Raw genomic sequence first — 15,568 nt, 5'->3', positions numbered from 1 at the left:
AGGAATGCAGAGGGTACATGAGCATCTAGGTTTCCCAAAATACACCTTTTTCATGAGTGCTTCCCTCTTGAAGTGTGTGGACAGAGCCAGTTTATTATCTTCCCAGTATCGCTCTGTTTTAATGGCTGACAGGTGCCTGTCAGTAAAACCAGGTGATAATGGGCAGAAAGTCTCTGCTCTTAGAGAACGGAAAAGAAAGACTGTGGTTCCATCATTCTCAGAGACACTTGTCAGCCATTGTTTAAGAAGGCTTATCAATGCCTCTGTGGAGAATGCCTATGAACAGCCTAAATGGTTTTTGTTGTTGTTGTTTTGTTTTGTTTTGTTTTTTTGAGAGCTTTTTGCTATAGGGCACATGCGCTAGCCAGAAAGACAGAGAGGGACAGAGACACAAAGCAAGAAATCACCCCCCAGGGGGGACGCCAGGCCATGATCCCTTCTCCTCCATTCTCTTCTCAGGATCTTGGGCACGCACACGCACATGTCCAGCATGTTTAAGCCACTGAGTCCGGGTCTCGAACTGCGGTCAACTACATGGGAGTCCAGTGACATAGCCATTACGCCAGCTGCTGGTCCCTAACAGCCTGAATGTTTTCACCCTTACTAGGGAAGATCAAGGAAAGGAAGACATTTCTCATACATGTGAAGATTCTTCCCCCAGTAGAAGCTGCCCCTCATGTCACCATTGTGGTGCTGGAGTGGGACGTGGCCCTGCCAGATGGCACCTGCAGGCTCCATCAAGTGGGAGTGGCTTTCTGATGGCTCACGGTCAAAGCCCATGCAATGCAGGCATGATGATCCCAACTAACCAGTTAGTTCCACCTACCCCCTTCCACAGGCCTGGGCCACAATCAGACATATCTAATAAATAATATGAAAACAGAGGTCTGCTGAGGGCAAGTGACACCAGGCAGTCTGTGGAGCAATAAGCTGAAGAGAAGTTTTAGAATTGCTCTCATATTTTCTAATGGACCAGCAATGTAGTAGGGCCTGTCTAGAGGAGTGTGGGGCCTAAGGAACAAGCATACCAACCATGAGGACAGAGTTTTCTATACCAAAGCAGACAAGGCAAGTAGCCATTCCTGGCCTTCCTACCCAGAGTGCCGGGAGATGGCAGGGACTGCGTGCGTTTGGTCTTATTTTGTATCCCTTTAAGTCACGAGTATAGTTCTCCATACTGATGAAAAGTTTGTTTTAGGGTAGGTTGTTTTTTTTTTTTTTTTCAGTAAAGCCAGATGGAACTTTTAAAAATAATGTGAATAACAGGGCTGGCCCCATAACACAGTGGTTGAGTGTTATACATCAGGAGCCAGATCCTACATGGCTGACCACAGTTCAAATCCCAGCCCTAGCAACCTGAAAAACACACCAAGCATATATAGATACGCCCCAAATCCTGATGGGGTAGAGAAATGGAGGAAAGAGGATCATGACATAAGTATGCCCGTGTGGAGGGAGCTTTCTCGGCCTCTCTTTCTCTCTCTGGCTAGCTCACCCACCCTCCAGCAATTTAAAAAAAAAAATTAAAGAATAATATAAACAACCAAAAACAACTTAGTCTCTATAGGATGTAACTAAGGCACCAATTTCTTACTTTGAAGATTGGCGATCATAGGAAAGAAGTAAGGAGTGGTCGTGGCCTTTTTATGTAAATTGTATTTCAGGTTAATCAGATTGCACTAGTTGATAAAGAAAAATAATTTACACAGTAATTCCAAGTACTAAATGTGGAAGGGAACTTAGAATTGGAAAAGCATAACTACATAGCCCACAAATGAACTAATTGATTTAGGCAACCACCATCAATGGATGTGGTCATTAGACTCTTAGAAAGGTCAGCAGGGAACTGAACCCACTAAGAATAAGAATGCCATACATTATTTCCCTCCTGATTTGATGCACCAAGAAGTACACAGCAGCACCTATGAGCTGATATTGCCCAAGAGTTGAACCTGATGTGAATCAACTGATCCATATGATTCCAAAAATACAAGGGATAGAGGAACAAGTTAAATGATACCACAAGAAAACAAAGATGCTAAGGAAGTGACTATTGCGACACGGCTCTGGAAAAGCCTTGTGTGGATTTCTTTGACAAGACAATGGCATGGACAGAGAGGGGTGTTTGTGAGTAAGAGAGGTTTAAGATACATAAAGCCCCCATGTGTCATGTATAACCTGTTTGGATCAGTTAAACAAACCAGCCAGAAAATATTTTTTTAAGATAGTTGGGAAGATTTGAATAAGTCTGGGCATTAGGTGATATCAAGGAATTAACAAATGTGTAAGGTTTGATAATGACTTTGTGGTTATGTAAGAACTGTCCATATTCTTTGAAATTAATACTGAAGAACGTAGGGCATACAATGACGTGATTTGGGATTTTTAGAACAATCTTAACAGGAAGAAAGGAAAGAACAAGTGAAACAAATGTGGCAGCATCTTAATTATTTTTTAGGTTGAAATGATGGGGTACCTGTTACTATAGTATTCTATTTGATTGACCTTTTTTATTATGATAAAATAAATTAAGGAAAATAATAACAGATCTCTTTTGGGAGTGGCAGTGGGGTTCTGTTGCCCATAGGCAAGACAGGAACTGTAATGAGAAAAAGATCATTATCTAACAATTCAATTTTTTGTATATTATTAAAAAGTTTTTTTGAAGATCTTTTTTATTTAAAAAAAGAGACTGGTCTGGGAACCAGCAGTTAGTGTAATGGCTATGTTGCTGGACTCCCACGTAGTCGACCACAGTTTGCGTCCTAGACCCAGTGGCTTAAAACTCAGACCTGGCACGTGTGCGTGCGTGCCCAAGATCCCGAGAGGAGAATGGAGGAGAAGGGATTGCGGCATGGCCATCCCCTCTGGGGGGTGATTTCTCGCTTTCTATCTCTGTCTCTCTCTGTCTGTCTGGTGAGCGCATGAGCCCTATAGCGAAAACCTCTCAAAAAAAAAAAAAAAAGAGACTGATCTGTTGGGTTTGGGAGGTCATCACTAGAAACCAATGTCATTGCCTTACATCAGGCAACTGGAAGGGACTTTGGGAAACAGTCTCCAGTGTTCAAGTTAATGCTGATCTTAGCTGGAATAACTTGCTTTCTTCAGCATCTGCAATGGTTGTTCTCCAGGGACTTATCTGGCTACATGTGTTTTTCACATTTATTAGTGAAACTGGAGATTGAAGAATAAAACACAGTCCTCAGGAACATCGTGTTAATTTGTGACACGCTAGAGATTTTTTAGCCCATAAAGCAAATGAATGAGCTCCATGGGAGTATAACTGTTATTTTCACCCTAGAAGGCAGTAAAGACTCACTGTATTTATTAAGCACTTAGAAAGTGGGAAATGAATAGTGCTATGAAAATAGAAAAATACACGCATGCTATTGCTGTTAATAATGTAATTTTTGTCTGTTCTGAAAGAAAACGAACATCAAATGAAAATTTGAAAGAGTAGACCTCTGTGTATTATTAGTGATCTTGTCTTGGATAACAATTTAATTCAGTGTCATATAAAGTTGTTTTTGTTTCTCTCAAACAGGCTAAATTAGGTTTAAAAACCTCACCCATTATTTTTGGCAGGGCTGGATATACAAAGAAATGGACAGTCCAGATAGTTGACTCAGTCCCTTCCTTCTGATTGGCTGAGGGTCTTAAAGCGATGTTCTGGTGGGTGTCAGCAGGCACACTGGGGCCTTTCTTACGGGCTTTTAAAAAGTGGCTTCTCTGGAGGACTGTGGAGAGAGCAGACTGGTCCTATGCTGAAAAAGTCCAGGCAGACCCGAAGGAGAAGGCTGTGTAGGAGAGGCCACTCCTGAACCAAGATGCAGGGCACTGCTGCTCCAGCCAAGGTCAGGCTGGTGCAGGCCGGCAGGTGCCAGCCAGGGGAGCAAGCGCAGGAAGGGGCATGTCCCAATTAGAAGAGAGAACACCTCAGAGCTTTTGTGGGAGAGGTTAGTAAGTGATCCGCATTAAGGGAAGTAGGAAGTAAGTATCGTAACCTAGAAAAGAGACCCTGGTCTCCACTAATTCATGGTCTGCAGGACTCCCACATTAAACCGTGAAGAGATTCAGTGATAAAGTGATCCTAGGTAACTTGGTCCTTAGCGATGTGTTACTTTATTCTTGTGCTCCTGTGTGTTATTTAAAAGACTGGATTCATTTTAAGAAACCAGTTTAAAAAAAAAAAGAATCTGGTTTTTGGGTGTACATGTGAGGAAGGGGAGAGGAGCAGAGTCAAAGGCGGCAAATATTCCAGGGGGCGTGTCCGTGATTTTCACCTCTGTTTATACAAGACTGTTCAAGTGCATGTCACTAGCTCTGCCCACCTGAGATCTGAGCCTGGACAGGAGGGTAGCCAGGAGGAATACAGAGGCGAGCGAGGGAGGGGGCACTGACTGTTTTTGAAGAGGACATTTGTATGTTTGTCTCTGCATAATGTCTTGTGGACGTCTCATTCTGTTTTGCCCGCTCCCCTCAATTTCTTAAACTTTTCTGCCGTGCCCTTTGCTGCCTCCAAGCCCCCGGCACTCGTTCATGCAGGCCGGCTCCCCTCGACCCCCCACCCCAGCCCAGCCAGGCTCGTGTGCAGCAGCCAGCTGTTATTGACAAGTGTAATTCAGCCATTGCTGTGTCTTTGAACACAGAGGGTTGTTGTGGGATTTTTTTAATTGCCATTTTCATCTATATAATTAAAATTAAATGAAAAATGGATGGCCTCCAAAATCTGAATTAATTTCATGAGTACTTCTTGAGGGGAAAAATATGTATAAATATGATAATTGTTACTTGATTTGCCTTCAGCGGAATGAGAGGATTTTACCTGACTGAAGAGAAAATACAGTCATTTTAAATGAAAACAACAAAAAAAAGAAGATTCACCTGATACTTCTTATAGCTGAGCATCAGAATTAATAACATGGATGGGGAATGATAAATAACTCTGAACATAACTTTAAAATAGGACACTAAAGGGACCAGCAGTTAGTGTAATGGCTATGTCGCTGAACTCCCATGTAGTCAACCGAGGTTCGAGTCCCGGACCTGGTAGCTTAAACTCAAGCCAGGCGTGTGTGCGTGCCCAAGATCCTGAGAGGAGAATGGAGGAGAAGGGATTGCGGCGTGGCCATCCCCGCTGGGGAGTGATTTCTTACTTTCTATCTCTCTCTGTCTCTCTCTGTCTTTCTGGCAAGCACACGTGCCCTATAGCAAAAACCTCTCCAAAAAAAAAAAAAAAAAAAGGGACACTAAGAGCGTGTCCTTGTAACTCTCTTCAGATCCAACTTGCCTTGGCTCATCTGGTGTTTTTCTCCCTGTAGTTCATCATTGGTATTTACACATGCAAGAGAATGCCATTACCCCCAAATCACAACCTCCTTCATTCTCAGAAACAGAGACTTCACCTGCTTACTGTGCTCTGGAAGTGTGACCATGAGCACATAGCAGAAAATAATGACACAACACAAAGAGAAGTATTTTTAAAAATGCATTGGGCCAGCCCGTGTTTCACTCTGCAGACTCATCAAGCACTGATGGACATGTTTATAAAGACTCGGATGGTCACTTTATTTGGAATGACAAACTCTGTGCTCTACATAATGAGGTCAGTGAAGCATCCAGAAAAGAAATGTATAATTTGGTAGCGTGGGTCTGTGAGCACAGCCCTGCCACCGCTATTTAAGTTTAATGAAGCAGCTACTTCGCCGCTACACACTGTCAGTGAATGGCCTCCTTGGCGTGTTTTTGAAAACTTAAATGTTGCTGGTAATCATGTCCCAGCAATCTCCTTGGAGAGCTTTTGTGTCCTGTTCTCAGAAGAAATATGCTGCTTTTACATGTTAATGGTTTTGAAATTAGTCATTTGCTCCATTTTCACTGGAAAGGAAGGTCACTGTGTGATTTCCTCCATCCCCTCATTTTCTCTGAACATTCAGGATTCTCTAAGTCAGTCCATCAGCCATGCAGTGCGCTGTCTGGTTATAACGGGCCTGCAAAGCCAGGGAAATATTCTATCAAAGAGCATTTCTAGTCTGGGAGAGTGCTCTTAGAATTCAAAGTCTAAAAAATCTAACGCAGAGGGGAAAGTTCTTGGATAGGCCATTATTGCTGTGTTTTCCCATTTCAATCACAGACCACCTCATATTACCCATTCATTGGCCTCATTAGAGAAGGCTGTGCTCCCTGAGTGCGCAGCTCCTCAAAGAAGGCTAAGGGGCATTTCAGAGATCCTCACTGAAGCAGACTCGCTCATGTAAAACTAAGGTCAGGCTCCCGCATCCCAGGCCGGTGTTAATGGTGCAGAACCCTGTGGGAGCAGAAGGCTATCTAGCTGCCCCATGGTTCTGCAGTTTCAGTCTCCCAAACCCAGAGCCCAGGGGTTTCCCTTGGATTGGCAGGGGCGCAGCGGGCGATGGAAAGGCGCCAGGTCCTCACGCTCCACAATCCCGGGGACGGTCTGGGAATACTCCAGACTGTTTGGTGGCCTCCACTTTTCCTTGGCAATGTAAAGTAGGATTTGAAATGGCTAAACCCTGCACCACCAGAAACGTCCTAGAAATATGAGTACATTCTCAAAAACTGTTTTTTTAATGCATGTGAGCCTCTCCAGCAGTGACAACCTCCCATGAGAAACTGCATCTCACCAAGGGTGTACTTCATTCCTATCCAAAAGAGGAGCAGAGAGAAGAGAGGGAAAAGCACCTAGGGCAGAGCCCCAAGTCCTACTTTGTGGGTGTGAAACACCCTATATGCCACAAGATCACCACAATCAGTCTTCAGCCATGCACTAGCTCTGGCAAGTGCACTCGCTCTATAGAAAAAAATCTAGAAATCCATAAAAAAGATTGAATTTGGATAGGGCCAAACAGTAGTGCCAAAGTAACTCAACTGTGCCCACGTGGAAAGGCCCTGGGTTTGCAGCCTGAGATGTCTCTGTGCATGCTGGGCATATGTGGATGTGCCCATAATCTGGGCTGGTCAAGGCTAGGGTGGATTGCTGGATGAGGACCGTGTCAGAGGTCTCTCTGTCTCTCTCTCTTTCTTAACCCCTTCTGTCTCTCTCTCTAATGAAATAAATAAATAAGTAAACTTTAAAAAAAAAAAAAAAGATTGAGGGACCAGCAGTTGGCGTAATGGCTATGTCGCTGGACTCCCATGTAGTCAACCATGGTTCAAGTCCCGGACCTGGTGGCTTAAACTCACGCTGGGCACATATGCGTGTGACCAAAATCCTGAGAGGAGAATGGAGGAGAAGGGATTGCAGCATGGCCATCTCCCCTCGGGGGTGATTTCTCGCTTTCTATCTCTCGGTCTCTCTCTGTCTTTCTGGCAAGTGTGTGTGCTCTATAGCAAAAACCTCTCCAAAAAAAAAAAAAAAGTTTCTTAATTTGAAAAAAAAAAAAGATTGAATTTGGAAGAACACTCTTAATACAGACTGTCCTCTGAGCTTCAGCCTGTGTAGACCACTGCGTAAGCAGTTCATATAACCAGGTTAGTGCCAGCCAGCACTCCTACGTAATGCTTTTGTTTCACCCTTAAACTTCCCAGGTAATTTGTATATCCAAACAGGTACCAATGTCACAAACAGACTCGAGAATCTCCAACACCATTGTAGTTTTTTCACTATATACCTTCAGTAAACATTTTCATGGAAAAATAAAACCTGAGATTTTTGTAATTTAATTGTATTTATTTTTCCCAGAGCTAGGGAAAATAAAAAGTGGACATGCAAGGATGAGGGTCCTTCTGTACTCCCTGGACGAACGAGAGGGAATGGCACAGTGTCAGACGTCAGGCCATCAGATGTGTACAAAAGGTGCAGCGTGATACAGGCTGACCAGCCACGAGGGAAGACAGTTTTAAAAGACAGAGGCGAGATCCATCCTGGACTAGAAAAAGAACAGGAATTCAGGTTAACCTAGGAATAAAATGCAGACTTACATGTGCTTGGCACGTTCCAACTCACGAAGTGCATTCACATGTATTATCTTGTTTTAGGCCTCACAAGCAACCAGTGATGTGGCTCCGGAAGTGTTAGTACCCTAATTTGGAATGTTCAGGGAATCTCAGGAAAGTCTAAGAGGCTGAGTGAATTACTTTGGTGGGTGGCACGCCAGGGCACAGGTCTGCATGTTGTGCCTCAAGTCACAGAGCTTTTCCCCCTCCCTTCATGATATTCCTGGAGGTCTGGGGGCCGAGGGGACTGCAGAGATAAGCATAGCACCTTCCCTTCCCTCCCCACACCCCGTGCACCCATCTTCACAATGCCAGCCGTGTTCCCATGGAAATCACTTACCAATGGCAGCCGGTTCCAGAAACAAGGAGACAATTTGCTGCAGCCTGGTGGGTCTCCTGCTTTGTAACACCTGTACTGTGTCCTTTGCAGGGTCACAGTTTAACAGATAAGCCTTTTTATTTGAACAATTCTCTAATCAGACTCGCATGTGTTTAGCCACCCCCTCTTTCACACTGTCTCCCTCTCCACCTACTCCCCCCTTCCCACTGTGTGCCGCTGAGTGTGGTCAATGCCAAATCATGTTTCATTCTCAGCCTGAGAAGGAAATCGTGCAAGGTGTCAAGCTTGTCCAACAAGGGACCTGTCCTACCAGTGCAGGTTGAGGTTTCGAGTTTACACATACACCACTCCCTCTTAGCTATGTGTTTTGTTTTGTTTTGTTTTTGTCCTGAATCTCAGGGAGAAGAATTCTTGGGTGGCCTGAGAAGCTACTTTCCCACAAGAACAATGTACTGGGATTAATAAAATAGCAGTCGAATGGTGCTTGAAATTTTGCAGGACGATCAGGGAAAGACCAGTGCTAGGCTGCAAACCGACAGCTCAGCTCTTTCTAGCATCCACGGTAACAGCCTGCTGTTTTCCCAGGTGGCTCTGAAAGACACAGAGAAAATGCAATGGGCCATTTGTCACTGCCCTAGGTGCAACATATGCATGCCAATTGGTGTGTGCAGCGTGCAAGGCCCACACTGCCCGCCCCATGCCTGCATCTGGGTCTCTGGGCTTCCGTTTCACTGAGATCAGAGCAAAATGGAACGTGATCCCTTCCCTCTTCCTCCACCTGAGTGGGTCCGTTCCTCTGGGATGGGGACCAACTTAGCCACCTCCATCATGGTCAAAGTTACTCGTGCTCTGCAAATTCTTCCTACCCCATTTTAAATGTAAGGCATAGTCTTTTAGGACTGTTGGGACTCGTCACTGGTATGCGGTCGTAGTATCTCAAGGTTATTCTGAAGAGTGTTGTAGAGCGGACATGCTGGCGTCTTCTTCAGAGAGCGCCGGGAGGGACTTCCATCTCAGGCCCTGAGCTGGGTAAGGATTCAGCAGACACAGCACTAGAGAAAACCACGGGTTGCTTGTAGGAGAAGGCAAAGTAGAAGGACCTTTTCTTCTTTTATGCTGAACAAAGTGCCTGGCACCTGTGCAAATGGAATAACCCCGATGGTAGATAATATCTTTTTTATTTGGGAGAAGGGGAGTGAAATGAAGTATGTCATCCAGAAGTGAAATTGTAGAAATAAAATGAGTTGAAGTGAAACCCTGCTTGCTTCTAAAATATTTTTAATGGCATTCTATTGTGGATTTAGCCATACATTTAGAACTACTTCCTTACAGGCGGACTTAATCTAGATTACGGGTGAGTGAGCCTGGGGACATTACATGCCTGAGTGGCAGGCCCTTCACTGTGGGTAGCCCAACTACTGACAACCCGGGGTTCCATTCATACACTCTGCGTATCCCCTCCCCGCCCTCTTCCAGTTCTGTCAAGTGTAGAGACGGAGCATTTGGCCCTCGGAGCTGGAGTTATGCAAAACCCAAAAATAGACTCTTAGAGTGCACCCAGACATAATGATTCCATGCGGCAAGAAGGTCACTGTGTCTGCTTTTCCTGCCAACACACCCCTGGCTCTTAATCTATGGCTGCCTTGTAAAGCGAGAGAGCTGTGCCAGGAAGTTACACTTTGTGACTGTGAGACATTATGAGAATTTAAAATCATGTCAATGGGGCTTTGTAAGGGCAAACCAGGGGAGGGGAGTTATCCAGAGTTTCAGGAGAGGACAGTCTTTTAACATCATTTCGTTCTTTGACCTGAAAGCTACCATATCTCGCCCCCATCTACAAATCAACCTATTCTACAACCCCTTCAGAAAAATAAAAAGACACCCACCCTAAGATTTTATTGTGGTTATTGAAGTGGTAGGATTATGAGTGAGTTTTATTGTTTCTTTTTTCAATGTTTTTCTGTGCTTTCTATAACATATACTAATTGCTTTTGCAATGTTAAAAGTGAAATGGTGGTTAGAGGGGCAACAAATCCTATTTAAAAAGCTATCCTGTACCGTAAATCAGCTGTCCGATTGTGTTGCTGGAGAGTTCAGTGGTAATAGTCATGAAAATGGCCTGGAAGGGACAGTCCCTCCCTGTGCTCCATATCAGACCTCAGGCAGAGACTGGGGTCCACAGCCCTCTCCCCAGTGCCAGATTCCAGAGGGCTGCTGGGCAAGGGCAGATGCAGACCCCAAGAAGGCTCATGGCAAGCCACAGAGGACGGGAAAGGGAGACTGCTGGAGGGAGGCCAATCAGACACCTCAGCAGCAAGCAGGCCATGACCACATCCAGTCGTGGACAGTCAAAGCTACTTGCCACGTGCGCATGTCAGGAGGCGCTGTCAGCTCAAGTTCACCTGGAAACGCCATCTTCTCGCTCTGAGTGTCCAGCTGATGCTCACTGTTTTGAAAGTTGGGCAGACCCTGTTGTCCAGTCCAGTAGGGATTACATAAAATGTAATAAGTAGAGACCAATACCTGGGAGGAAACAATCCCTTGAGGAATTCCAAAAAGCCTCTTGGAGTTAGGGGCTGGACAGAATTTTCATTTATTTGTACCTGGGGCCTTGACCACCCAGACCAGTTATCCATGTGACTCAGTCTGTCAGCCAACCCTGTCAGAAGCGTAAGGTGAGCGGGCTGCAGACATAGCGCCCAGGAACCACGAAACCGTGTCATCTCACCTTTGGACAGAATTCTTCCTGCAGGTTTCTGTAAAGCCTCTATTTCTGCATCACATGCTGACCTATTATTGGCTGTGGTGGGGCTCCTCACTTCAGTGCTTCTGAATGCTTTGAACTTGAGGTCATGACCCAAGCCTGCACCACACAGAATTTCTCACAGTTTATATGATAGACTGTGTCAGGGAGGGAAGGCCCTTATTAATAAAGGATTATTTTGAATTAGCCATAGAAATCTCATTCATTACTTTCTCACATTCTCCCATGTGTTTCCCTATGATGATGCAAGGATCTGTGGATTTTTTTTGTACACACAAGAATCTATGCTGATGTATTTATTTTAATGTCTACTAGAAGCAAACAAGCATCTAACTCATTATTTCACCGATAATCTTTTAAGACAAAGGTAAAATAGGTTTGATATTTATTTTTATTTTTTATTACCAGAAGGTGCACATGTTCACTAGAGAGACAGAGAGACATCACCCCCAACGGGTGTGGTCACATCACAATCCTTTTTCCTTCATTTCTATCCTGTCAGGATTTGGGGCATGCACACACACATGCCCAGAGTGTTTTCCAAGCCAGTATGGCTGGGATTTGAACTACAGTCAGCTATGTGGTATTCAGCTCCCAAAGCACTTAACCACCGTGCTATGGGGCCAGCCAGGTTAAGTTGTGGAAGCTACTTTTCAAGATAGATTACATAGATAATTATATAATGGGGCAGGGATGTGGCAGAAGCCACAGCAGTGGTACAATAATGAATGATTCATGTTTGGAAACTCTGGTCCTAGAAAATGCTACTTGACCAAATTTGTTTTGTTTTCCTTCTTTCTCTCTCTCTTTTTAATCTTAGTATCTCCGAATAAAGCTGCATGGAGAATAAACTGTGTACAAAAAAAAATAGTTACAAGCAGTTTTAATCATGATTCTAGTAACTTTTAGAGAGTGTCAACAAAGACTTATTGCTTCCCTGGTGCAGAGCAGGAGAACTGCTTGTCTTCGCTTCAGATCTGGGCTTCAGAGCCATCATTCCGTCCCCTGGCAGAAAGCAGGGCTCCTAAATGTTTATACACACCGACACGCTTGCAGGCTTGTTCATAACCATGTCCACTGTTCTCGTGGGCGGTGTGTGCGCGCCTGTACGCACGTTCAGGCACACTTGTATTAAATGGTAACAAGATAACATGCCACATCTAGGCTATCCTTGTTATTTATATTAAATGGTGACATGATGATGTCGGTGGCCCATAATTCTCCGCTTTCTATTAACCACTCTGCCCAAGTAAACTGTTTTCTGATCTCTCTTAGATGGAAATCCTGTATGAATGTGGAAGCCATTAGCAGAGTAATTGCTGTCTGTTACCATGACAACCAGCCGCTGCAGTCACCTGCCCGAAGTCCTGCCAGACTGCACCAGCTCTGCTGCTCCCGTGGTGAAGACCGTGGAGGACTGTGGCAGCCTGGTGAATGGGCAGCCGCAGTATGTCATGCAAGTTTCAGCCAAGGACGGGCAGCTGCTGTCAACAGTAGTGCGGACTCTTGCCACCCAGAGGTAGTACCACAATTAAAATAAATGAATCTGTAATTGATCTGGAGAACTCTTTGTCAGATGAAAAATGCTAAAGGGAATGTAATTAGTGCTCAGGTCTTTGTGTCAGGTGAGAGGAGGGGCTGAAAAAGAAATACTACATGAGTTCTGTCCTCCCCGTTTCTATAGCAATAGGAGATACAGCTTAAATTCACATTGTTGAGTTTTCCCTTAAAGTCACACTTGGAGAGAGCCAGGCAGGGAAGGGTCCCACTCAAGGTGGGCTTGCTTGCTTTACATTTGTTATTTTGGCATTGCCATGGAGACTACGTTCTCATTGTCTACAAGAGCTAACAGAGGTAGCCCTTTGTTAGAACAGAATGAAGAAAGCACCTGATTTCAGGGGACTGAGTCGGAGATTGGATTTGTGGGCAAAACTTTTGCAGGGACAGAGCGGGTGTGCATGCCGATCAGCATCGCCTGATGGACACGCTGTCCAGGACTCCTTCCAAAGCCAGTCTCCTCTCACCACTTGAGGGCTTCTTCTTTTGTCCCCTCATTCACCCTCTGTGGCCCTTCACACGTAGCCTACCCTATGAGGTGCTGTCATTCAAAGCTCCCCAGCTCGTCTTCCTATGTGATGAACCAGAGCAAGAGTGAGGGTTGCAAACAGCCCGGAGCCCACATCTCAGGCCAGGACTCTGTCCCTGGGGGCTCTCCGGGTATGTCATTGCTGCAGAATGGGAGCTTCAAGCTGCCAGGCTAACAGGTGCTCCTGGGCTTCTGCAGCTTTCCCTCAGAATGGATACGTGGGCCTCCTGACCTGTGAATGTAAAATGTATGTCTACACCAGATTTCTCCCCCCTGTGCCAGCACTGACGCTTTGACCCTCAAACTTGGGACAATCGTTCGCTTCTGGTCTGAGTGATTTGCTCACCCCGTCTGGTGCAGACACAGGCTCTCAGACCCATGTGCCTGCCCCAGGACTGCTGGTAGCACCGTAGCCTGGACGGGGTGACCCTCAGATGTGGAGTCACACACCCGCACATACCGTAGATATTGTATGCCTTCTCTTTAAAATCTGTGTGGCTGTTACAAAGGAAAGAAATACAGAAATATTTTATATGTTACTTTCTTCCTCTTAGAGAATGTCTAAGCATTGCTTAGGACTCAGAACACACTGAGGTGGAGAATATCTTTGATCCTCTGTGAACCAAGACAGGGACTAGATATGCACCGGTCACCCTCGCAACCATCAAATACCTCATTTAATCAGGAAGAGCAGGCTGGGGTTGAAATGGCTTGGCCTGTGAACCTGTGTGTGTGCGCGCGTGTGCATGTGTGTGTATGTGTGCATGTGGCCTTTCCACCTGCTCTCCCACCATGTAGGAATGTAAATCAGAGATTTCGGAGTTGTGTATGCGAATGGTCAGTGTGAATTGAAGGAGGCCCGGAATCTTCAGAAGAAAAAGTTCCCTCTTTTTGACTTTTTTTTTCCTGAGTCTTTTGAGCACATGAGCAGGTTGGGGGAGGGAGATATGGGGGAGTCATTCCCTCTCTTAACCTTCACTCATTCCCAGGAACATTCCTTTGGGGAAATGACAGTGTTTCCATGACTGTTTCTGTCTGTACCACAGATGGCGTGGTAGAGATTAGTGTGCACGGGATGCACACGTGAGTGCCCACGGTCCAGCGGAGGGCTGACGGAAGGGGCTCACAGCATGACCAGACCCTGCGGAGGATGCTTGTCGCTTTCTGTCTCCCTCTACCTTCATCTCATGTGTGTGTGCGCGCGTGCGTGTGCTCTGGTCTGTCATAAATAAAGAACAAATTAATTAATAAAAAGATGATCTTAATTAATGAAGAGAGAGAGGTGGAACCTGGGCCTGGGTCTCTATCACGATTGGAAGACTTGGGGAAAGGCGGGGAGAGCACATAGACGGGTCGTTGGGCTGATACACAGCCGTGTGCAGCACAGTGGTAGGAGTTCAGGGAAATGCATGCACAGCTGATTCCACTCGGTGTCAGCACCTAGAAGGCACTTACACAGCCTGGATCATAGAGCTCCTGCACACTCGGCTACGGGATCTACCCACATGCTCCTTCCGAGACCACCGTAGTACATCTAGGCAGTCCGTCATCGACCAGGATGTCATTGACTATAGTTTACAATCGAATGCCCAGACCCAATCTGTGACCTAGTGGTTAAGACAACCAGATCGCACATGACCGCTTGTCAGTTCAGATCCCAGCCCTTGTGGCCTGAAAGCTCACACGGGGCACATGTGCATGCATGCCCAAAGTCCCGACAAGGTGGAGAAACAAAGGGGAAGGGATTACATGACTACACCTCATTGAGGTGCTTTCTCCCTCTCCCTCTCTCTCTCCCTCTCCGTCTCTGTCTCTGTCTCTTCCCCTGGTGAGTACACACACCCACTGGTACATTTTTTAATAAACAAATACATGATAAAAATCTAATGCCCAGCAAAGAACAGCACAAACAACATAAGACATTGATCAGAGAGGGAGATGGCACCCATTGCGAGATGAGAACGTTTGTTCTTTCTACTGGCCACTGACTGACAGGGTGAGGGCTGTTATTTGCTTTTCCTTGGCCTAAGTTTTTTCACAAGTGTCAGCAGCTCACATTAACTAGCCATTTTCTGTGTGCTGTTCCCTATCCTAAACCAATCTGGACTATCTTTTCTCATCCTCGCAGTCACCCTATGAGGAAGACACCATTGCTTGTGCCCATTTTAGAGCTGAGGAGACTAAGGTACAGGATGATGAAGTTACTTGCCCAAAGTTAGCCAGCTGGTAAGCAGCAGAGCTGGGGTTCGAGCCCTAGCAGCTGGATTGCACACCTCGCTCGTGAGCCACTAACTGTCCTGTGCTGCCTTCCCAAGAATGCAGGAGTGGGTTTTCCCAACTGAAGACAGAACTCCAGACAGAAGCCACCTCAGGAGGACAGATTCATTACTCGTTCTCAGTTTATTGTTCTTGGCATCCCATG

General features: G+C 45.6%; 1 protein-coding gene across 2 annotated transcripts in view; it reads left to right on the top strand.

The window, feature by feature from the left end:
* The window catches only part of MARCHF3 (membrane associated ring-CH-type finger 3), a 225,392-nt gene that overhangs the window by 168,794 nt on the left and 41,030 nt on the right, over nucleotides 1–15,568 (top strand). For both annotated transcript variants that reach the window (XM_006145534.3, XM_006145533.3), the window contains one exon: nucleotides 12,336–12,579. In XM_006145534.3, the coding sequence (XP_006145596.1) occupies nucleotides 12,392–12,579 (188 nt within the window). In that variant the 5' untranslated portion in view covers nucleotides 12,336–12,391. The remainder of the gene's footprint in view (nucleotides 1–12,335; nucleotides 12,580–15,568) is intronic.

This window comes from Tupaia chinensis, unplaced genomic scaffold (assembly GCF_000334495.1).
Source record: "Tupaia chinensis unplaced genomic scaffold, TupChi_1.0 Scaffold000152_1, whole genome shotgun sequence".
In the NCBI taxonomy this organism is placed as follows: domain Eukaryota; kingdom Metazoa; phylum Chordata; class Mammalia; order Scandentia; family Tupaiidae; genus Tupaia; species Tupaia belangeri.
The sequence above is the reverse complement of the archived record's forward strand: the minus strand, read 5'-3'. Positions and strand labels throughout refer to the sequence as shown.